The sequence below is a fragment of the Ahaetulla prasina genome, chromosome 5 (genome assembly GCF_028640845.1).
Source record: "Ahaetulla prasina isolate Xishuangbanna chromosome 5, ASM2864084v1, whole genome shotgun sequence".
NCBI classification, from domain to species: Eukaryota; Metazoa; Chordata; class Lepidosauria; order Squamata; family Colubridae; genus Ahaetulla; species Ahaetulla prasina.
The window spans coordinates 57,709,110-57,732,440 of NC_080543.1; the positions used below are offsets into that span (position 1 = coordinate 57,709,110).

The following is a 23,331-nucleotide window of genomic DNA, read 5'->3' on the forward strand; positions in this document are numbered from 1 at the left end:
ACTAGTTGATGTTGAGTTTGCTTGCTCTATGCTTAATGCAGAAACGATCTAACTTTAATTGTTTGCTGAAAATTACCATTAAATGTTAATTGTCATTGTGCATTAAGAGAGAGAAGCTTCCTTTCAATAGTTAATGAAGTATATTTTTTGCTATTAGTTCTTGGCTTATTTTTAAATTAATGGTCCTGTGATTTTTGTTGGGCTTCAGGAGCCATTAAATCATGCTTAAACTGTTGCCTTCATTATTTATGTTTATATTTTTTACAAATAATTACCTTTTTGACCACATTTTCTCTTATGTTGTCTAAATGATTTTTAAATTTCAGATATTGTGTTTTAATTTTTGTATATGTCTTTTTAACTTGGCTGTAAACCGCCCTATACCGGAGAAGGGCGGTATAGAAATGTAAATAATAAATAAATAAATAAATAAATAAATGGCAGCATAGCATATGATACCACTAAAAGAAATGAAGCAAAGGCTTATTTCAACTAATCCCTGTGAATAGAAGAGAAATTACTTTCATTCTGAATTCTGTTTGATCAGAACACCACCAACTACTATGCAAAAATGGTTTTCCATATTTGCTGCATATAGCTATTACATAATTCCTTTATTGAGGATTTGGTTTAGATTTCCAGGTGAAGGTATTGCATTGTGTATAATTAGTAATTATTCTAAAGATTTTGTTTTTTAAGGATCAGTATTACATAAAAGCAAGTAATTCTTGCTTATGTTCTGTTTTTTTGTATTTGCTTTCACAGAGAGAAAAATGAACAAACGGAATTTGACTTTAATACAGATAAGTATGATATTAGAATTCCTGCAGATTTGGATGAAGTAACAGGAAAAAGAGGCTATAAAAAACAAGAGAGACAAGACCAGATCGTTCCTGAAAGTGATTATTCATTACGAGTACGTATATTATTCATATTATAAACTATATCTTGCAGTGCAATATTCCACAGTATATTTGTTACTTCTTGGTAATTGCCTGTATAATGCTTTTAGGTGGAACCTAATTGACATTCTGAAGGATTCTTTCAAGAAGGAAATTAAAAATGAGATTAAAAACTTTGCATAATTGTCTAATCTTTTTTTCATCCAAAACAAAATAACTACAATTATTTTGTTTCATAATTGTTGCTAATAAAATTTCTAAAGTTATTTAAAATGCAATATGAAGAGGTAAAACATAAAAACTAGTAATGTAATAATACTTATAGCCATGGTGGCACAGTGGTTAGAATGCAGTATTGCAGGCTACTTCTACTGACTGCCAGGGGTTCAATCCTCACCAACTCAAGGTTGACTCAGCCTTCCATCTTTCTGAGGTCGGTAAAATGAGGATCCAGATTGTTAGAGGCAATATGCTGATGCTGTAAATAGCTTAGAGAGAGATGTAAAGCACTGTGAAGCAATATATAAGTCTTAAGTGTTACTGCTATAGTAAGCCGCCATTATTTAAAGATGGCTTTCTGCTGCTGGTGATTTGAAGAACTGACAATTTAATTTCTGTGTCTTTCATATTATCAGAATAACGATCTCATTTTTATTCAGCAATTTTTTATCCACGTATGCAGATGAACATTTAATTATTGTCTATATTCTTACATTCTTAATTACATTTTTATAACTATATTTTAGATTATAGTGGATTATAAGTATAGTCCTGTTCCACTTTATGGCTAAATGGATTTTAAATTGTCTGACAATTGTATATGTAAATTAATTAATTTGCTCCTAGAGCAGGTGTGTCAAACCCGATCGCATTGTGATGTATGGGGAAGTTTTTTTCCCTTGTGGAGTCAGGGTGGGCGTGGCCTGCGGGAGCCATATCCGACTGCAGGCCGCCAATTTAACATGCCTGTCCTAGAGTATCCATCATGAGGCACACATAGCTTTGTGTTTAATCATTTGTGTAACATAGATATCAGATTTGTAAAAATACAAAATCTAGACCAGGGGTGTCAAACTCAATTTCATTGAAGATCGCATCAGGGTTGTGTATGACCTTAGAGGGCCGGGGGGGGGGGATGGTTGGAGAGGGCATGGCCAGGGTAGACATGACAAGGGACTCGTGTCGGGGTACCTGTGGTGACCAAGTGCTAAGGCAGGACTTCCCCGAAACCCTTGCATACACTCATTATCTTCCTTCCTTCCTCATTATCTTCCTTCCTTCCTTCCTTTCCTCTTCATTCTCCTTTCTTCTTCCTTCTCATCTTTCCTTCTTTTCTTTTTGTCTTTCCTCTTTCCCTTTCTCCTTTCCTGTCCCTTCTTGGATGCTCAAATGCAAAAGGGTCCCCCAAACTCCATTCTCACTGGCAGAGACACTACGGGCCAATCCTTTGCTGTTTCTAGGCCAGCCTTGCAGGCCAGATCTAGACACCCCGCGGGCCAGATCCAGCCCGTGGGCCTTGAGCTTGACACCCCTGATCTAGACAGAATTTCAGTTACATGTTTTGTGAGCTTTATAATTATGAATGGGTTTTTGTAAATTGCTCTGGTTTCTTTCGAGATTTCAGTACTTGAGGAAGATATAACTATAGACTTGATCATTTGTTTTTCAGGCTTATTGCAGTATTTTATATTTAAAGCCAAGAATGCAGATCATTATAAGAGGACAAAAAGTACAAACACAGTTGGTTTCCAAAAGTCTTGCCTATATAGAACGCGATGTTTACAAACCAAAATTTTTGGCTGTATCCTTTATGACTATGGGCTATTGAATGTTGACTATGAAAAGATAATCTAGAGCAAAATCTCAGTCTGTCTCTCTTTCTATCCACTCTCAGGCCATATGATATTATTTTTGGAATGATCAGAAATGTTCTCTTGTATGATTATATTGATTTTGTTCAAACATATATTGAAATGCTCACAATATATGGGTGGAATTTTAACCTCTAGAATGCATAGTGTTAGTGTACAATCATATACTTCAAAAATTGGTGTAATATGTAGTCCAATAATTTAAATACCAGCAATCTTTGCACAAATATTTTGATAAGAAAAGAACTTTGGTAGTTATGGACATAAGAAAGCAATCTCCAAATGAGGAATTGGATAAATTGAGTTTGTTAATGAAAATAATAGTATAATTATAGTGATCATAGAAAGGCAAATTGCTGAATAGCAATTTGTTATTCTTTTCTGAATGACTAATAACGGTGAACTGAATAATGTGATAATGAAGTGGCTATATGACTGGATCAAAAATTGCATTCAAATTGGATGTTGGTATAGTCATATACCACAAGATTCAATAGTAGGCCCACTTCAATAATTGGACTTGGATCAAGAGCTAGTCATAATTGGGTCGGGCAACTAGGGGGATAAATTAAATTAAAAATGGCCTTAATAACTTAGAGAAACTAGAAGTAATCAATTGAAATGTAAAAGAGGCAAGTGCAAAGTTCTTAAATTAACAGTAGCAGAGTTGGAAGGGACCTTGGAGGTCATCTAGTCCAGCCCCCTGCTCACGCAGGAGACATGTACTAGGGATTTGAACTGCCGACCTTTCTGATCGACAAGTTCAGTGTCTTAGCCACTGAGCCACCTAGTCAATTAATAAACAAAAATAAAATACATGATGGGATGCCTAGGTAGGTAATAGTCATTGTGAAAAATATCTTTGAATAGAAGTAGGTTGTAATCTGAATAAGATTCTGAAGAGCAATATGGTTAGGGTACCAGCCTAGAAATCAGGAGAGAGAAAATTTAGTCCCTCCTTAAACAAGTGGCTCATTCTCTTAACTCATGTCGCAGGGTATTATGTTCACTTCTACAATGAATCAGGATAAATATTATGGCCAAAATGAATCACTTTTAAGATTCTACTCAAAAAGCAAAACTTAAGTTTATGTGTATTTATGATTAAAACAATGGCTTCAATCTCCTGTAATTCATTTAGCTAAATTTTAAGCATCCTCTTATTCTGGACTCATCGGTCTCCTATATATCTAGTAAATGTAGCAAATCAAAAGTCTAAAAAAAGAAATAGTAGAATGTGCTATTGTATAAAATCCTTTTATATATAATTCTAATTCCAAGGTTCTTAAAGCTGCCTGGTAAAATTAGCTTTTTTCATTTTTAATGATTTTTATTAAGAGGAATTTTAAATATATAAAAAAAAGACTGCTTACAAACTGATGAAATTCTAATTTTATAAAATATTTTGCAGTGACTAATCATTTTCAGCTAAGAAAAGATAGATTCACATATTTTTCTTAACATGCACAAATAAGCCCAAAACAGTACGAATTACGTTTGGATTCAACTGCCGCAATAAAGATCATTATGGGATGATGATGTATCATAGAAACAGATTAATCAAAGCTTATGAAAGAGTTGGTTATCAGCTAAAGGTGAGACAGATGCATATAAAATGATTTTATATGTATATTTTCAAATTGTCACTATAACAAGACTTTTTATAATAGAGTTGATGTAAAATATAGGTAATTCTTGATTTACAACAGTTCGCTTAGTGACCATTTGAACTTACAACAGCACTGAAAAAAGTGACTTATGTCCGTTTTTCACACTTATGACCATTGCAGCATTCCCATGGTCATGTGATTTACCATGGTCATGTGATTCCCATGGTCATGTGATTTCAGATGCTTGACAACTGCTTCATATTTATGACGGTTGCAATGTCCTGGGGTCGTGTGATCCCTTTTTGCGACCTGACAAGCAAAGTCAATGGGGAAGCCAGATCCACTTAACAACTGGGTTATATTTTAATAACACAATTGTTATTAAATTTGATTCATTTAACATGTGGCAAGAACAGACATAAATGGGGCAAAACTCACTTAACAAATTTTTCACTTAGCAACATAAATTTTGGGCTCAATTCTGGTCGTCAGTCGAGGACTACCTGTAGTAGTTTAAAAATCAGTCTTATTTTAAAACTCTTTTAAAGTTTCCTTCAATATCTTTATAGTCCCTGCTCAATAAGCAAGTGGTAGCTGTGTCCTGGAGGGCCTTTGTAAACTTTGTGTTGGTTGTGCCAGTTCCTGGATTGGGAGTATGTACTAGTGATGGGTTGCTACTGGTTCTACCAGATCGGTAAAGTAGTGGCGGTGGCAGGAGGCTCCGCCCACCTGTTCTAGAAAACAATTTTTCTAAAAAGAGGACTGATATTAGAGATTAACAATATAAGCTTCGTAAAATAGGACTGCTTTCATTCAGTAATTTCTAATTATCTGATTTTTAATACTAGTATCTTGAAATATTTACATGTTCTGTTTTAAAATATATTTCCAGAATCCCAGGTATTCAGCTTTATTATCCATTGTTCAAATAGATTACCTTTATAAAAAATATTTATTTAACTTTCCTCCAAAAAAATTGTGCTTGGTGGTCCAAAGATATTTAATTCTGTTAATTCTCCATTCTTTCCTAAAACAGTTCTTTGGTTCCCATAATTTATGGTTTTACAACATGGCATTTATGGTTTTATGACACCTAGGTTTTGACCTTCTATTTATGGTTTTATGGTTCCAAGATTTTATTCCTTCTTTAGAAAGAATTTGTGAAATCCTGTCCACAGAGAATACTTTTTCTCTTTACAAACCTCTCAGTTGAATGGATTGGCCCTACTATAAATATTTGATATACTATTCACTTGAATATATTAAGTTACTAAATTCTTTAATACATTCTGCTGTTTTCAAGATCTTACAAAGTAAGATCAGATTGATAAAAATGCTTCACTATAAATGCAACCTTTAATTATAGAATAAAACAATAGCTGAACAAGCTTATGCATTATATTCATAAGGACATATGACATTTTAATTTGCAAGCTGTAGAAGCTGGAATGTACTCAACCAGCCAGTAAGTTGTAATATAAGTAGCAAGCAGTATTTGCCCAAAAAGGAAGTACCATGTTTTGGGAGGCAGTCTGCATACCCAAAAGACAGTTTTGCTACATTACTAACTTCAAAGGGATCCTATGGTTTTAGACTTAAAATACTTTCATAAAGACAAGTACATAGGTGGATTCCTAATGGCATTAGTATTTCCCTCTGTGGAGTTACTAATTTTAATTTAGACAGCTGTAATAAACATCTTTTAATGGACTCAGAAATTAGACTTAAAAGTTAATAGAAGAGTTATAGAAGTGTCTGAAACAAACATTCCAATTAATGTAATCTATGTTAGCTAATTTGCAAAAATACAATTCTAGATCTATGAACTTTAAAAACTTGATGGATGTGGATGGGTGGACGGAAGGATAGACAGAAGAATAGACATTTTACAGGCCCCAGGCCCCAGCCCTTTAGCTGTTCCTATGTGAGGTCAATTGGAAATTAGAAATCAAGTGTAAATAAATGTATACTATGCATGCAATACAACTGCATTGTTCTTATTTTGAAGGGGACTGCTATTTTTCCCCCCAATTTTATGTATGTATGTGCATGCATGCCTATGCACCTTCACCTGTCCTATTGGTTTGGCCCCCCACTACAATCTCAATTTCTAACATGACCCCTTGGGAAAATTAATCGCCCACTTCTGTTTAAAACATTGGTCTTGGAATTTCATCAGTCCATTTTTTCCCCTGTTCTAAATGCAGGATTTTGCTGAGAGGCCTATTTTTTCTCATTCTGGCTAAACCTATTTGCTCGCTGTCACAATGTAAAATATTCACATAGTATAAATATTGCTCGCTGTCACAATGTAAAATATTCACATAGTATAAATATCCTTGTTTTGAATACTTTTAAAAGCCTGAGAATATTAACAGTTTCTCCTAGTTTCTCTACCATTTAAATCATAACTTGCTGCACTATTTAACTTTCGAAGTGAAAAACTGGAAATTATTTTAAAAAACATTTGGAACAGTTTTATTAAATTTACTAAATAAAGAATTCTTAGGTGTATTTTGGAGATTTGTGTTATACAAATATTTGTGTAGCACAGACCTTATTTAAGAGCATGATTGTTCAACTATAATGGTTTTGAGATATTAACACATATAAACATATTTGCATTTTTCTTTTTTTTCTTCCACAGGCAAACAATATGGGTGTAGGTGTAATTGGTATCATTGAATGCAACTTTCTGAAACCAACTCATAATAAACAGGACTTTGATTATACCAATGAATATAGGTAAATGTTTATTTTATCAGTATAAAAGAGCTTCAGTGCATGTTAAACACTCTTATTTATAACACTAGGTATTATACCAAGCTGGATAAATTGAACTTCATGCCAGATGGGCCCTATCTTCTCTGTGTTGAGTAAAAGACCAATTTATTTAACTTTCCACAGAAGTAGATGATGTCATGCAAATGGAAGCCTTGCTTTATCAGGATTTTTGATACTTAACCAGATAAAAGCCCCCTTCCATTCTGAAATGATTTAGTGCCTTGCTTGTATGTGTGGTAGTACTAAAAGGGAGACCAGCATACTGCATGTTTATCTTATTCAGATATATTTGCATACTTGTATAAATGAGTGCACATATTGTAGATGTTTCAGAAAAGCTATTTGGAGCGAGGGGGTGGGGGGAAAGCTTTAGACTTTGAACCAGTTCTCAAAAGCCAATTTGGTATCATGGTTAAAGCCACAGGAGACTGTGAGTTCTAACTTTGCCTTAGACATGAAGCCAACAGGCCAGTCATTCTCTCAGCCCTAGAAATAAAACAATGGCAAGCCACTTTCAGAAATGTTGCCCAGAAAACTACTTCGATGTGTCCAAGCAATCACAGGAGTCAAAAGTGACTGAAAGGCACAAGAAAAAAAAAATACTACCATTAACTTGACGGTAAAACACTGATGGCCAAGGAATAAGAAAAAAATGCCTTCTTTTCTCTGGGGAGGAATATGCCATCAAATATATTCACTCATTGGACATTTGAATCCAAATCATTGCTTTTTTATTCTCTGTTTCATTTCTGTGATAATTATATTTGTTGTTAACTTATATTATGAATTTTAAAATAGTGTTTCTTGTTTATTAGGCGTACAATACATGCCCTTGGTGAAAAGCTTAATGATTATTGGAATGAGATGCAAGCAAAGAAAACAGAATATCCTCTGGAAATATTAGTTGAAGATATACAGTAAGTTTTTATGAACAAAAATCTTTCCATAATACTTCTTGGGTTGAATAATTATAAATTATAGTTGTACTTTTCTAGGTTTTATATAGCTGTTAATTTGTTACAGGAAACGGCCTGATCAGACCTGGGTTCAGTGTGATATTTGCCTAAAATGGAGGAAGCTTCCAGATGGAATTGATCACTTGCCAGAGAAATGGTATTGTTCATATAACCCTGATCCTCAGTTCAGGTAAAATAGGTAGAAATGAATCACATTTTTAGGTATAATGTTAACTGCATCAAAATTAACAATACCTTACTAATTTTTAAAATTAGAAATTGCAATGTGCCTGAAGAACCTGAAGATGATGATTTAATACCATATGAGAAAACACATAAAAAAAGGTGAGTACTCAACAACAAGAAATTTGAAATGTACTTTCACGTATCTTAAAAGCACTTCTTAGAACAGGGGTCTCCAACCTTGGCAACTTTAAGATTTGTGGACTTCAGCTCCCAGCAAAGCTGTCTGAGGAATTCTGGGAGTTGAAGTCCACAAGTCTTAAAGTTGCTAAGGTTGGAGACCCCTGTCTTAGAATGTGAAAAGACATATCAGTATAAATTATATTCACTCTGCACAGTTTAAAATTGGTTTATTTCATTTGCCCCTCTACAATAGATGTAGAATTCAGGCAAATTATGTAGGGTTTAACTATGCTTCAGTGAAAGGGATCGTGATAATTATGTATACTTTTTTTTGGAAGATTTTAATTATAGTGATTAAAAATTAATACAAACTAAACTCAAAAGAGAAAGTAAAAGATACAAAGAAACAAAAAGAAAAAAGTGGAAAAAAAGTGCAGATGGTCCTCAACTTAAGACTGCAATTGGACTTGAGATGACGCAACTGTTGTCAATACATGCCAGCATCCAAACACCCAAATTCTGATCATATAATCAACAGTAGTAAAGGCAAAAACAGGTTGTAAGTTACCTTTTTCAGAGCCATCCTAACTTTGAACATTCATTAAATAAATGGTCATAAGTTACTTCTTGTAATAATATACGTCTTGTAATAAAGAAGTAACTTCTAAACTTTTATCATAAGTGTGATACTTCATAAACAAGTTTGATACTAATCATAAGTATAATACTACCTAAACAGGTTTGGTGGCTTTTCAGCTCCTATAAACTTACAAATACACGTAGTCCTCGACTTATAACGGTTCCCTTAGTGACTGTATGAAGTTATAAGGGCACTGAGCAAAGTGACTTATGACCATTTTTCACACTTATGACTGTTGCAACGTCTCCATGGTCATGTGATTTACGTTTGGATGCTTGACAACTGATTCACATTTATGACAGTTGAAGTGTCCCAGGGTCATTTGATCACCTTTTGCGACCTTCTGACAGAGTCCATGGGGAAACCAGGTTCACTTAACAACCGTGTTACTAATTTAACAACTGCAATGATTCCTTTAAAAAACGTGGCAAGAAAAGTCATAAAATAAGGCAAAACTCACTTAACAAATTTCTCGCTTAACAACATAAATGTTGGGCTCAGTTGTGGTCGTAAGTTGAGGACTATCTGAAGACAACTCTTCTTCCCATAAACCATCCCATAAGACATCAACATTTTGGTAGTGTTAGCAAGAAGTCCATACAGGGTTGTCCAACCTGCTGAATGGATAGAAATTACTGGGAGAAGACAGTTCCTTAGGTAACCCAGCCTCAAATCATTAAGAATTTTAAAGCTGATAACCAGTATCCTGAATTACTAGTACATTAGTACTAGTGCATTGGCTACACACTAGTAGCTAATGCAGCACACATAGCAGTGGTGTTATTTACTTGAATTATCCAACATTCTTTACTACCTGTGCAGCCTTGCTATTTAAAGTTTCCAAATGCTCTTCAGGGGCACACTGTATAGAGCATGTTGCAGTAATCCAGATAAGAGGCCATGAATGACTTGTCAGCAAAACCTTCCAATCCAGGAGCGGATGCAACTGATGCATCTGATGTCCCTAAGCAGTGGTGGGTTTCAACTGGTGTTACCACCGGTTCGCTTCATGCATGCACTTCGCTCCACTCAAGTGCAGTATATTTTGGAACAGCTGAAAGGCGGCAATCCGCTCTGCTGTGCCTTTCGGCTGGGCTAAAAACGACCGAATATAAGGTATATATAATGCAGGGACGGGCAGGAGGGCCAAGCTAGAGAACCGGTTCACTCTCAGCTCACTATTTCCACTACCGGCTTGCCTGAACCAGGCCGAACTGGTAGAAACCCACCACTGTCCCTAAGGTGTTAATGAGTTCAAAAAAGAGATGGACTTCCTGACAAAATGGACCTAAGGGGTAGTTATCAATGATCAGGAAAGATCTTGCCACACCACACCCCAGAGTAGCCATCTGGAATGGAGACATTTACTTGCAACAAAATAAACTCAACAGGTGGACCAGGCAATATTGTTTGTACCAGCACAAGTCAGAAAACACTACTTTTGATGGAAATTGCCTGTCCTTTGGGTAAGTGTTCCTACCTTTAAGAAATAATGGTTTGTACTTGTGCTGGGCAACCAAGTCAAGCAGATCAACCTCTCAAAATAGAACACATGTTTCCTGCATCGTAACAGTAACAGAGTTGGAAGGGACCTTGGAGGTCATCTAGTTCAATCCCCTACTCATGCAGGAAACCTATACTAGGGATTCGAACCGCCAACCTTTCTGATCGACAAGCTCAGCGTCTTAGCCACTGAGCCACCTAGCCAGTATATTTGAGTGTATATAATAACATTTTTTGTATCAAACAGAGACAGAGAGAAATTAAAGAAAAGACTGGAGTTTAGCCAACAGGTATGTAATTGAAAACTTAAAATGTATGTATGTTTATTTTTATTTTAAACAGTACCATCAATGAATATGTGCATTCAAAAAGGCAAGTTCTTCCTGCAGAAAGAAGAATCGGGTTGGAATCAGGGAAGGCATGAGGGGATGCATGAGAGGTTTGGTGCAGAGAGGGTGCTAGAGAAGTGGGTGGGGAAGTTGCGTGGGTGCACAACTGGCCAATGTGATGCAAGCACAGAGGGACTGAAGTCCTCGGCAACTTATGACATTCCCTGTAAGCTTCTCCACTGATTTTCTGGGGAAGCCACAAGGAAAGTCGCAAATGGCAACAATGTGATTGCAGGACACAGCAACCAGTCATGAGAACTGGTTGCCAAGTACTCAGTTCATGATCATGTGACCAGAAGATGATGGGACAGCCTAAACTCTGAGGACTACCTCAGAGTATTACAACCACCATATCTTCAGTGCTGTCATAACTTCAAATGGTCACTAAACAATTGGTCAAAGATCATGGACTATCTATATTTATATTGTCATAAAAATACCCCAATAAAAAACCAAAGAGGAAACCACAAGCAATAAATCTTACTTTAAGATCAGAGGTTTATTCATGAGTAATTTGGAACATGAACAGCCATCATAGCAATGGAATTTCATAACAAAACTTACATTATTAAACAGTTGCATTGGGGTCCAATGATACATAGCAGGTCCTACAAGGACTGCTATCAGGCAAAGGACACCATTCTCATCTCAAGCCAAATTAATTATACCTTTTTTTTTTTCTGACATGCATTCCATAGTTTCACTTTTTTGTTCTTCCTTACATTCTTACTGACCGTCACTATCCGCAAACACCCATGTACATCTTAAACCTCTATCCATCGTCTACTTTCAGTTCCCTATTTCTCAGTTTCAATGTTCTGATTCCAAATATATCTCAAAACCACGTACTCTGCAGAAAATGTAGCACACAAATCAGCACATTAGAAATATGTCTGGTACATTTTGCAATTACATTAGTTTAAAAATTTAGTTCAGTGAGGCGTGCAAGCCCACTCCTAGGCCTTACTACCTGCAACTTTCCAATGGGTATATTTCTCTTCTCACAATATATATAAATATATTCATTGAATATTTTATGTTCTGTTTGACATCTAATTGAAACAGTTGTGAGGTAAAAAATAAAGTAATTAATTAACCTGGTATCATAGTGTTCTAGTTATATATCATCACTTTAAAGGGAAATACCTTGAGAAAAAGTTATTCTAATTGTTATGAAATGATGCATTTTCTACAGATGTATAATGAAATGTATTTGCAAACAACATCTGTCTTGTCGAACACATCTCCAGTAATGGATGAAAGTATTTCAAGATTGCATGTAGAAACTTCAAATACACCTCTAAACAGGCCTCTAAATGTATCAGATTCATCGGTATCTTCTCCACGTTCAGATTCTGAAAAAAGGTCAGTACATTTATTTTGTTATGCAACTTCTATACCACTTCAATCATTTACTGGTTCTATACAATATGTAACTATGTATCTCACATATATTTTGACACAATTTATAATTGCAGTAGTCCTCGAGGTACGAACCTATTGGAGCCTGCCCATTAGGTTCATAAGTCACTAAAGTCGTCAAATGAATCAGACCCAATGTTATGAATTTTTAAAATCAAATTCATTAATTGAATCAAATGGCTTGCTAAGTGAACAAAAATCTGACTTAATATTTCCTCAGATTCATTAATTGATAGCTGCCATTGTTAACTGAACTGAGCGGGCTCTTTCCCCCCCCTCCCCCCCCATCAGCTGATTCTGGTGCAGCCTTAAGCTGAAGAACTAAATTGCCTCCAAGGAGGCTTGCAGAACTCTTCAACTGCAGTTGCTTTTTTTTTTTTTAAAAACCATTGGCTGCTAATCAGCTCAAGCTTCTTCAGAGAGCTGCAGGTGGGGTGGGATGGTAATTTACAAAACTCTCAGATTGCAGTTGCTTAAAAACAAACAAACCCACTTGTCACTAATTAGCTTAAGCATCTCCAGCCAAGTATTGAAGGAGATGGAGGAGGGATTTACAGAACTTTCAGCTTGCAACAGTAACAGATGGAAGGGACCTTGAGGTCATCTAGTCTAACCCACTGCTCTCACAAGAGAGTATTTCTAATAAATGCCTATCCAGTCTCTTCTTAAAAGCTTCCAGTGATGGGGCACCCACAACTTCTGGAGGCAATTTAAATTTAAGACCTACGAAGTACAGTAATATATACTAATCTCCAAAATAAAAGCAAGGAAACACAACATTATAGAATGCTTTGTTTAGATGCTGGCTAGCATTTCTGCAAGCAGTTTCAAGGCAGATGCAAACAAAGTATAGTTTGCAAAGTATAGTACTTAAAAAGCAGAGCAGTTCTCCAAATACTTACAAACAAACAGTACAGTACTATAGAATAACAAAAAAGAATATTTTCAAATACTTAGAAGCAATTCTAGCACTAGTCCTCAAGCACACACAGCAACAAACAAAGTTGCTGCCCCACCAGCTGCAAAAATCACCTGATCTTGTTTGGCCATGTGACCAGGGACAAAATTTCCTGCCGGCTTCAGGAAATTGTATGTCATAACCCCGAACAATACAGGCAAGTCACAGAGTTGGTAATGGCTGCCGCTGCAGCAGTGACTGAATCCAAGTCACATGGCTACAGAGGCCTCTTTGACTGCACTTTTGAATTTTTAACATAAGTACCCTTTCTGAATAAATTTGTTCTTGTGAAAATTCGTAAATGAAAATTCTTACCTGGGGATTACCTGAATTTCCTATTATAATTTGATATAGCATTGATGGCTCCCTATCTCTGTCAAAATAGTAATGTAATCTCTGAAAGCCTACCAAGATTCCACATTTCTGGAAGAGGAAAGGGAAAATCCCTTACCTTATTAGTGTATGATTTGAGCCAAGTTTATTGTAACTGCAGACGAGGTGAGGATGGATACAAAGCTCTACCTACTAATAGGGCGTCAGGAAAAACTTTATTTAGTGATCTAGTTTACTTAAGCAAAAACAGAATCCCTTAGTAATTACCCTTTTACCTAGTAACATTTTAATTTCCCTTTTAATTATTAGTCTTGATTCTGTTAATTCAGCATTTGCAGCAATTTTAGGGGTCTGCATGCCAGTTCTAATAGTTGTTCCTAAGGTTTCCCTGTTGTGTTCTACAAATTGTGTTAGCTTTTTAAAAAAAAACAAAAAAATTCGGCTTTAAGCATCAGGTCACTGTTTTAATGTAAGCCAAATCCATTTTTAAGCAAACTCTTTCCACTTATGGCTGTATGACTGTAACTTTGTTGCTGGTAATCCTTATGATTTATATTGATATTGATTGTTCCTGATTGTTTATTTGTACCCTATACTTATCATTGTGTTGTATCATTAAGTGTTAAATTGTACCCTATGACCATCATTTGTGTTGTAAATGTTGTACCTTGATGAAGTTAACTTTTCTTTTATGTACACTGAGAGCATATGCACCAAGACGAATTCCTTGTGTGTCCAATCACACTTGGCCAATAAAAATTGTATTCTATTATATTCTATTCTCTTTCTCTGCTGAGTTTGTCTTTCAAAGACCATGAGAGAAAAGGGCAGATTGTTCCAAAGTGGGAAGCCACCAAATAAAATATCTGCTTCTGTGGCCTCTCCCACCTAGTAAGGCACACATATTGGGTAAGCGAGTTTGTCCTGGGATAGATAGTCCTAATGATACCCAGCTGCCCAATTGGTTTTATAGATAACAATAAGCATCTTGAACTGCTAAATAAATTAGCAACCAATAAGGCTCCATATTAGCAGTGTAACATGACGATGCAGTAAGGTAATCTCCAGGTTACAAGTGTTCCCTTAGTGAATGTTCAAAGTTACATGATAAGCGCCCCCTAAATAAATTTATTTATGAATAAATCCTGAAATTATGATTATTGCAGCACCATGGCAGTTGTTCATCTTTACAAACGACCACAGAGGCTCTGCAACATTCACCATCCCCCCACCCCTGGCCGGGTCTTCACAGGCACTTTGCCTATGGAGACTGACTTACTTTGCAAAGATCTCCTGTCTGTCACGGTTTCTTTGCCTGCATTCGTAGAGAACAGAGGCCTAATGTACCATGAGATCACGTGTTATCAGTAGTGCGAGATCTTGTGTAATTTTGCGCTTCAGGCCTATATTCTCTGTGAATTGAGGCCTGGATGTTTGCAAACAGAGGGAAGGCTTCCGCCCTTCAGGCCTTTCCTCCATTTGCCATTTCCTTGGCGAAACCTGCAGGGAGATTACATTCCTGTAGGCTTCAGCAGCCCTTTGCAAAAAGCCTTTGTTGGCACCAGTGCAGCTGATGAGGCACGTCCCTCCAAAGCCCTATTTCTACAAGCAAAGGCTTTCTGCAAAGGACTGCCAAATCCTACAGGGATGCAATCCTCAAGTGCTTTGCTGAAGAGAAAGCAGCCCGAGACTGCACAGCTGCGCGCTTGGGCTGCTTTCTTGCTGCCAGAGGCCTCGTCAAGCCCTTTGCTGATGAGAAATGAGGGGGCAGGCAAAGAAACAGGCTGGAGAGGTGACAGATCTTCATAAGGTAAGTCACCCGGTGCGGCAGGATGGAGGGGGGGGGAGAAATTGTGGGGACCCCAGGTGAGGGAGAATGAAGTAGGTGGCCTGTTCCCTCACTAGCCCCCCCCCCCATGGCCTTCCCCACCCCGAGTTACTTTATGTTCACTTAACAAGCCACACATTCACCCATGCATTAAATTAGTGAATGTGTGGGTGAAAGGGAGTGATGTCGTTCAATGTACAAGGTTCATTCCCACGAATTCCCGAGTTACAGATGGAATGGGCAGGCTCCATTACATTCCTAACTCGAGGACTACCTGTACAAGTAGTACACAAGCAGTTATATTTTCCATCAACTGAACGTTCTGGGTACTGTCAAGGCCATGTCATATAAAGTAAATTACAGTAATCAACAGTAATTTGACAAGTGACAAGTATCAGTGACTCTGCTCAGGCGATATTATCCAAGTTGCCACAGCTTTCATCTGCTCATCCACAGATCTATTCATTTGGGAGAGCACAATCCTATAAAGAGGCAAAGTTACTGCATTTCTAGGGCTAGCAGGCTTCTGAATGAGTAATCAATCTGTTTTCCTTGACCTGAGTCTAGAGACCATGCCTCTTCAGTGCACAAATCAACATATCTTTCCAGGCAACTTGCACCTCTCCAATCCATAAAGAGGCATTAACTATCAATATCCAGCTGCTTATCCTTTCTGTAAGTGTGCAATCCCACCAGTTGCAAGCACCTTTCAATGTATTATTTTATTTAAAGGGACTATCTATTTAAAGCAATACAAAAGAATACAATGTTACTTTTAAAAGTGTTGGTATAATAGACATCTCTTGCTATTTCTGTAGGCTTAAACGAAAACATTCTAATTCTGATGTACCACTACAAATTAAGATCACGCGGGTGACTAGCCAAGCATTTGAGAACAAAAAAGATGAGGATGACAATGATGTCATCATTTTGGAGGAGAACAGTACTCCAAAGCCTGCAACGGAAGAATGTGATATCAAAATAGTAAAAGTTGAAGGTGGTGCCAATTTGGATTATATTGGTGATAATGGAGACGATTCCAAAAGCAAAGATGCTTGTTCAGAAATAGAATGTACAAAAGGAACTGCAGCCACACAAACAGAAGTAGAGTGGCTTGCAATAAAAAAAGAAGAGGAAGAGGTCTGTGTTGAAAAGAATCAGCTGTCCAGATTGGAGCCTGAATTGACCATATCAGAGCCTGCTGGCATTTCCAAGTCTGCTTTGGGGGATGTGGACAGCAAAATAAATGAATTAAATATTCAGTTGCAATTAGCCAAAAAAGAAAAAGAAAAATCTGAAGAACAGTATAAAGTGTTGTTCAAAGAAGTAAAGACATTAGAACAAAAAATTGTGGAAATGAATGATAAACACATGAAAAAGGAAATGTGCCATCAGTCAACAGAAACAAATAGCATTCTATCAGATGACGAACTAGAAAAAATTAAAGGAAAAAGTCCAGAGGAGATTTTGATGCTCTACGAGCAGGCACTGAATGAGATTAAATGGTTGAAAAAACAATGTACTGTACTACAGAATTTAAAATCTGAATGCACCAAGTGTAAAAATAGTGAAAGTAAAACTGAAGTCGATGAGATGGCTGTCCAGCTGGATGATGTTTTCAGACAGCTGGAGAAGTGCAGTATTGAAAGAGATCAATATAAAAATGAGGTAAGTTTTACAAATGCATATGTAATAAAGTTGATTGTAGTTAATTTTTTCTCAGTTTTTGCAGCTATTGTAATACTGCATTTTAAATTTTGTTCCCTCAAATATCTCTTGTGGTAGGATTGATGCATTGTAGCTTAATTTACTCAAGATGCATTTGTTTAGATTTGTCCTACGCCTTGTGTATAACACACCTATTTTTTCTGAACATTCCATTATTAGTAGTAAATACATAATTATTTAGTAGGGCTTCAGACTAAATAAATTATTTCTACTTAAGTGGATTCTGTCAAATTATCATATCTGATAGAAAAAAAAACTATAGTGTTTCCCCGAAAATATGACCTGCCCCCAAAACAAGTCCTAGTCCAATTTTCACGCCTGTGCCTAAAATAAGCTGTACCCCAAAAATAAGGGCTAGTTTAAGCCCTGCCCATCATCTGATTGTACAAGGTGGGGTGAGGCTCAGCCATAAAAATCAAGCAGAGGTGGGGTGTGCGGAGCTTCCCCATGCATCCCGCACCGGCTTACCTGAGGGTCCCACAGCCTGGCCAAAAGCAGCTGAAGGGCTTGAACACCACACTTTCAGCTGCTTTCAGCATCACTTGGTTTTCCACCCCATCCCTGCCAGGCTGGTCTGGTCTGGTGGGGGGGATTGTCCTCCGCTTTCTCCACTGTGCCATGAACCACTACACTACAGAAAACTCGGTGCTGTGCCACGAATGCGAATTGACCATCCCCCAAGCCCCACCGCTGTCAAAGTAAATCCCAGGAGCTGCGCTGCAATGGACAGATGAAAAGCACAGCTTTTGTCTGAAGGAGGAGGAGGAGCGGGGAGAAGAAAAAGGGCCGGGATAGCTCAGGCAGTAGAGAAGCCTGTTATTAGAACACAGAGCCTGCAATTACTGCAGGTTCGAGCCCGGCCCAAGGTTGACTCAGCCTTCCACCCTTTATAAGGTAGGTAAAATGAGGACCCAGATTGTTGGGGGGGCAATAAGTTGACTTTGTAAAAAAAATATATACAAATAGAATGAGACTATTGCCTTATACATTGTAAGCCGCCCTGAGTCTTCGGAGAAGGGCAGGGTATAAATGTAAACAAAAAAAAGGGGGGGGGGGAAAGTGGCTGAGTGAGAAGCGCCCCACTGGCCAGGCACTGAAGCACCACCACTGCCATCGCAGTGATCTGATCCAGTGACCCAATCCAACCTCTCTATGCGTGTGTGAGAGAGTGAGAGAGCTATCTGATCCAACCTTGGAGAGTTATACCAGGGCTTCTCTCCCTCTTTCTCCCTCCCTCTCTCCCTTTCTCTCTCTTCCTCCCTCCCTCCCCTCCCTCTTTCTCACAGAGGTTTGATCACATCATTCTCTTGCTCTCTCACGCCACCAGCCATGGTCTCCACAGCCGCCTGTACTTGATCCAAGGCATGCCGGCCTATGCCCTTTGGGTGCCTGCCTCTACCTCCTGCTGCACTTGACCTCTGCGCAGTTGCTGCCTCCTATGCACACGGAGCGCAGGGTGCCTGGCCTGACCAGGACTTGTGATTAAAAAAATAAAACCTCCCCGAAAATAAGCTCAGGTGCTTATTTTGGGGTCCAAAAGAAAATAAGACTGGGTCTTGTTTTAGGGGAAACATGGTAGGTAAGTAAAAAGCAGGGCCCATTTTGATATAACTGTGGTATTGGCATTTAATAATCTAATACAAGACATCAGTTTTGCAATTCTTATTTCGTAAATAGAATTGAGTAGTCAACAATACATAAAAATGAAGGCTTTCATTCAGTCTTGATTCCTAATGACTTCATGGACAATGTCTGTGTTTTCTTATTAACAATATGTGTCTTCTTTCAGCTTCCTTGTTTAGCCTGAAAACCCTAGTATTTCATAGCAGGTCCAGTTCTGCTTAGTCTTTTTGACATTAGATAAGATTGACTAGCTGCTAACACGTAGATTACTTTAAATGCTCACAGCCCAAAAGCTAGACTTCACATTGAGGATCCAGCAATTTGTCAAAAATCTGTACAGTCCTGTTTTCCAAAGTCAAGTAGCAACAGAGGCATTAAGTATTGAATTCATATCTAAAATTGATTTTTCCAGTTCATATACTCTAAAGATAAGAATTGCTTTCCCAAGATAGCAATATGCATTTACAATAATATAACATCCCAAGAGGCACAGTAGTGAGCATAATAATTATATGTCTTCAGTTGGATTTATTTCAAGTGTGCATAGGTTTGTTCCTATTTAAAACGTTGGAATTTGTTAAAATAGTTTTTTAACATTAATTAATGGACTAAATCTTACAGTTGCTTATATTTTGAATATTAAATTAAACAATTAGTGCTATAGACTGATATGGCAAGATTAATATTTTGGCCAAAATTCAAACAGCTCCTTGTGGCTTCCCTCTTTTTAAAAAAATAGTAAATTTGATTCCATATTTCAGTCCGCATTTGTTCAACTTCTGAATTTAGGAAGATAAGCAACCAACGAAAAAAAGATTGTATCTATCTGTCAACCTACCTTTCTTTAACCTTTGAAATATCATCTGAATTGTATTTAAACAAAAACAAAAGTTCAATATGCAGTACTGTATTGAATGATACTATATCAGTATATAGTACTATAGTCCAGTATTTTGACATATTTATGACTACAATTCCCTTCAGCCTTAGTCAGGCTATGAAAGACAGAATTGTTGAGAATACTTATTTTTAAAAAATCCAGAGACCGTCTGGTTACTTGCTTTCATTCTTTGTTTGGGCCTTTATATTTATATACAATAGAACTTATTTGGTCTTTAATGTAAATAATCAGAAGACTGTAGCATAAAATGTATTGAACATTCATTTATTGTAGGGCTTTTGTTTTATTTTGTTTTTGCATGACATCCCACTAATAACATATTCCATTCTGCTTCTGGGTGTTTTGTGCATGGTATTCAAAAATTTAAAGCCAGTGATCTAGTGATAACACTTAACAACAGGAATATATTAAACTTGCTCCCCCAACTTATATGTATTTAACTTTGCAAAGCCTTCAAAAAAGGTACTTCATAATGCATAAATGTGTGGTACATACTTTTTCTGAATTGTAAAAATTGTTTGCAAATCTTGCATGCAAACTTTCAGAAGCTGCTACCATGAAAAAACTTAGCCGTCATCTCTGCAGTCTTAAGCATTGCAAACCTTTTGAAGATTTTGCACAATCAGAAATATGCATAGTTTAAATACACAGTTGTAAATATTTTGAATTGAAAGTTTTACCTATTTCTTTCAGATTGAACTCCTTGAAATGGAAAAAAACCAATTGCATTTTCGGTGTGAAGAGCTAAAAACAGAAATTGAACAGTTAAAAGCTTCTGTTCCACAAATTGTTGCACGAACAAATGATTCTGTAGCGAGTAATCTTGAAGAACCGGAAAGGTAGATATTTTTTATATCCATGGAAAAGCTTATTAAAATCTTCATTAATACCTGAAACTTCTATCTATTCCAGTGGTTCCAAATTCTATGTATACTTGTAGTCCACAGGGGCCCTCGATGTCATCATGAGGTCCATGAAGGCTTGAATAAATGTTATGATTTAAATCTTCACATTTAAACATGAAGATTTTAAAAAGATTGAGAACCACTGACTCCCATTATGATTTTCATTTAAAATTTTACCTCCTTAATCTTAGCTGAATCTATCCACGTGCCTGCTAGGACTATGCAATATATTGTGAGTTAAAACTTTTCAAATTCAGAATATCCAGCAACAGTTCTGGAATAGCTGAAACTTTGTTTTAAAGAGCAGAGTAATTCTTACTCATTTTAGTTCAAAACTAAATTTATTCAAAGCTCTTCTCTGTTCAGTAACCACATTGCCAAGATGCACTTTAATGTGCGGTACTTTAATATATATTTTAGAATACCTTAAAAGAATAAAGGAAAAAATAAAATGCTCAGGAAATATATTAAGTGTTGAAGTTATATGTACAATTGTATGTAAAAGTTGTATGTAAAACATTTTAACTACCGTACTCAATGTTGTCTTTCTGTAGCCTGAAGTTGCGATCACTGCGAGTTAATGTGGGACTGCTACTGGCAACAATAATGCCCGATCTTGACCTGAAACAAGTGAACTACGACGTTGATGTAGTTGATGAAATTCTAGGACAAGTTGTAGAACATATGAATGAAATCAGCAGTGCTTAATGATTTCTCCACTGCCACATCATGCTTTGCTCAAATTTGTACACTATTGTGAAGCTTCAAATCTGCAAAAAAATCCAAATCATTTAAGGGTTAAATATATTCTTGAAATGTTGCAGCTGGATTTTCAAAGTGTTAATAGTGCCACAAAAAGAATGAATGTCTCCAATGAAGACATTGTGGAGGGATGGAAGGAACTTTTTCTTTATTCTTTCTTTATTCTTGTGGTTATGACAATAGTTGTGGCAGATAGCAGCTCCTGAAAGTAAGATCTGTGAAGGAACTGTAGACGCGTTGCTTTCTGGGGTTTGTGGTGACATAGAAGAAGGACACTTGTCATTGCCAAATTGGAAAGAAAACTTGGGTTAATATTTTATTTAGCATAGCTGGTGAAAATCAAAATGTGCATGTGTGATACTATTAACAGAAAGACAGTCTTAACACCATGTCTAATTTTATTCTAATTTCAAGTGCTTCAAATGCCACTACAGGTGCATTGGATTACCCCTTTTGAATTTTCAGCAGTTCTTACAGATATATTTAATTTTTATAACACATTCAGAAATAAACCACAGATACTATAAATGGTGTTATATACCTTTTTAAACTTTCTTTTAAAAAACACTGGCAATTTTGTCAAGTAGCATTTTCCCCAAATTATTAGTATTTTATAGTGGCCTATGAGTATTTCTGAGTTTTGATACCTGATAATGTATTATAAATACTAATTAAGAGTATTGCATAATGATTATTATACTATCAGATTATGTTTTGTTGAATAAATATGAGTGTTTTATCAAAATAGGTTTGAAGGATTTATTTTTTTTCCACATTCTTTTTCTTAACTATTAGTATATGTTGTTCATTATTCACATTATTGTTTGATAATTGAATGTACTGTAAAGTCTGAGTAAAATAAATTGTCTGTATGGAAAACATTATTTAAATTTATACTGTACATTTACATTTTGAAGAAAAGTAAATACATGGAAATGACTTTTTATTTACATAAAATAAATGAGAAATGTATATATTTTGTACTAAATGGTGAAAAACATTCTCATGTTCTGCTTGACAGGAACAAATACATTTTTTTCTAATAATAAATCACACACACATATTGACCCGTGTTTCTTTCTTCTATGCAATTCAATAAAAATTTGGGGGAGAGGGGAGGGAAACAGTTGCAAAAGCATTTAGGATTCTATTCTGCCCAAAAAGAACAGGTTTAAATTTTGTGTTGAGGAAGAAGCTTACAAAAAGGATTGAGTTCATAAATGAATTGGAGCAGTGAAGGAAAAAAACATGGAGAATTTCTTCAGCCATTCCAGAACTCTGCCGACTGCTCCATTCTCAACCTTCCCTTCTTGCTTTGCCAGGGTACATGAGCAGCGCCAAACTGCTAAGAATTCTGGAAAAGTGCACAAGTAGACCTTGTTTAGTGACCGCCATTGGTTCCAATGAAATGTTCATCAATAGTTGCTAAGCAAGTCACATAATAGAGTCTGGGAAGATCACTGGATACTGCCATCTCATTCAGATAAAAGTTCTGTGTATCACCTGTATCCCCCAGCCCCCCAGGATAGATTGCCTAAACAAGCTATCTGTCAGCTGATATTTCCCAGGACAGTTTTTCCCTTAAAAATGTAAATGGCAAGAAAAAGGTCTTTCTTGAGGCGGATATGCTGGAAGTCATACAGTAACCACGCATTATGTTTTAAAAGGGCTAGGTATCAATTTATAGTGAAGCGCACAATCCCTGTAAATTCTGCACTAGATTAACGACGCTACTCTTTCAGTCAGAGGAAGCGGAATGAAACCTAGTTGAGAGGAAAGCTGATAGACAGAAGAAGCGGGGCGCGTTTCGGACGCTAGGTGGCGTTCTTTCGACTAGGAAAACTTCCGAA

At 36.6% G+C, this 23,331-nt stretch overlaps 1 protein-coding gene across 1 annotated transcript in view; it reads left to right on the forward strand.

Moving 5' to 3' along the window:
- MORC3 (MORC family CW-type zinc finger 3) overlaps positions 1-22,542 on the forward strand; it is a 40,188-nt gene extending 17,646 nt beyond the window's left edge. The window contains exons 6-17 of the mRNA XM_058185656.1: positions 766-916; positions 2,572-2,703; positions 4,249-4,368; positions 7,031-7,128; positions 7,983-8,084; positions 8,191-8,313; positions 8,400-8,468; positions 10,880-10,922; positions 12,217-12,386; positions 16,381-17,230; positions 20,508-20,653; positions 21,274-22,542. Of these exons, the coding sequence (XP_058041639.1) occupies positions 766-916; positions 2,572-2,703; positions 4,249-4,368; positions 7,031-7,128; positions 7,983-8,084; positions 8,191-8,313; positions 8,400-8,468; positions 10,880-10,922; positions 12,217-12,386; positions 16,381-17,230; positions 20,508-20,653; positions 21,274-21,427 (2,158 nt within the window). The 3' untranslated portion in view covers positions 21,428-22,542. The remainder of the gene's footprint in view (positions 1-765; positions 917-2,571; positions 2,704-4,248; positions 4,369-7,030; positions 7,129-7,982; positions 8,085-8,190; positions 8,314-8,399; positions 8,469-10,879; positions 10,923-12,216; positions 12,387-16,380; positions 17,231-20,507; positions 20,654-21,273) is intronic.
- The last annotated feature ends 789 nt before the right edge of the window (positions 22,543-23,331 follow it).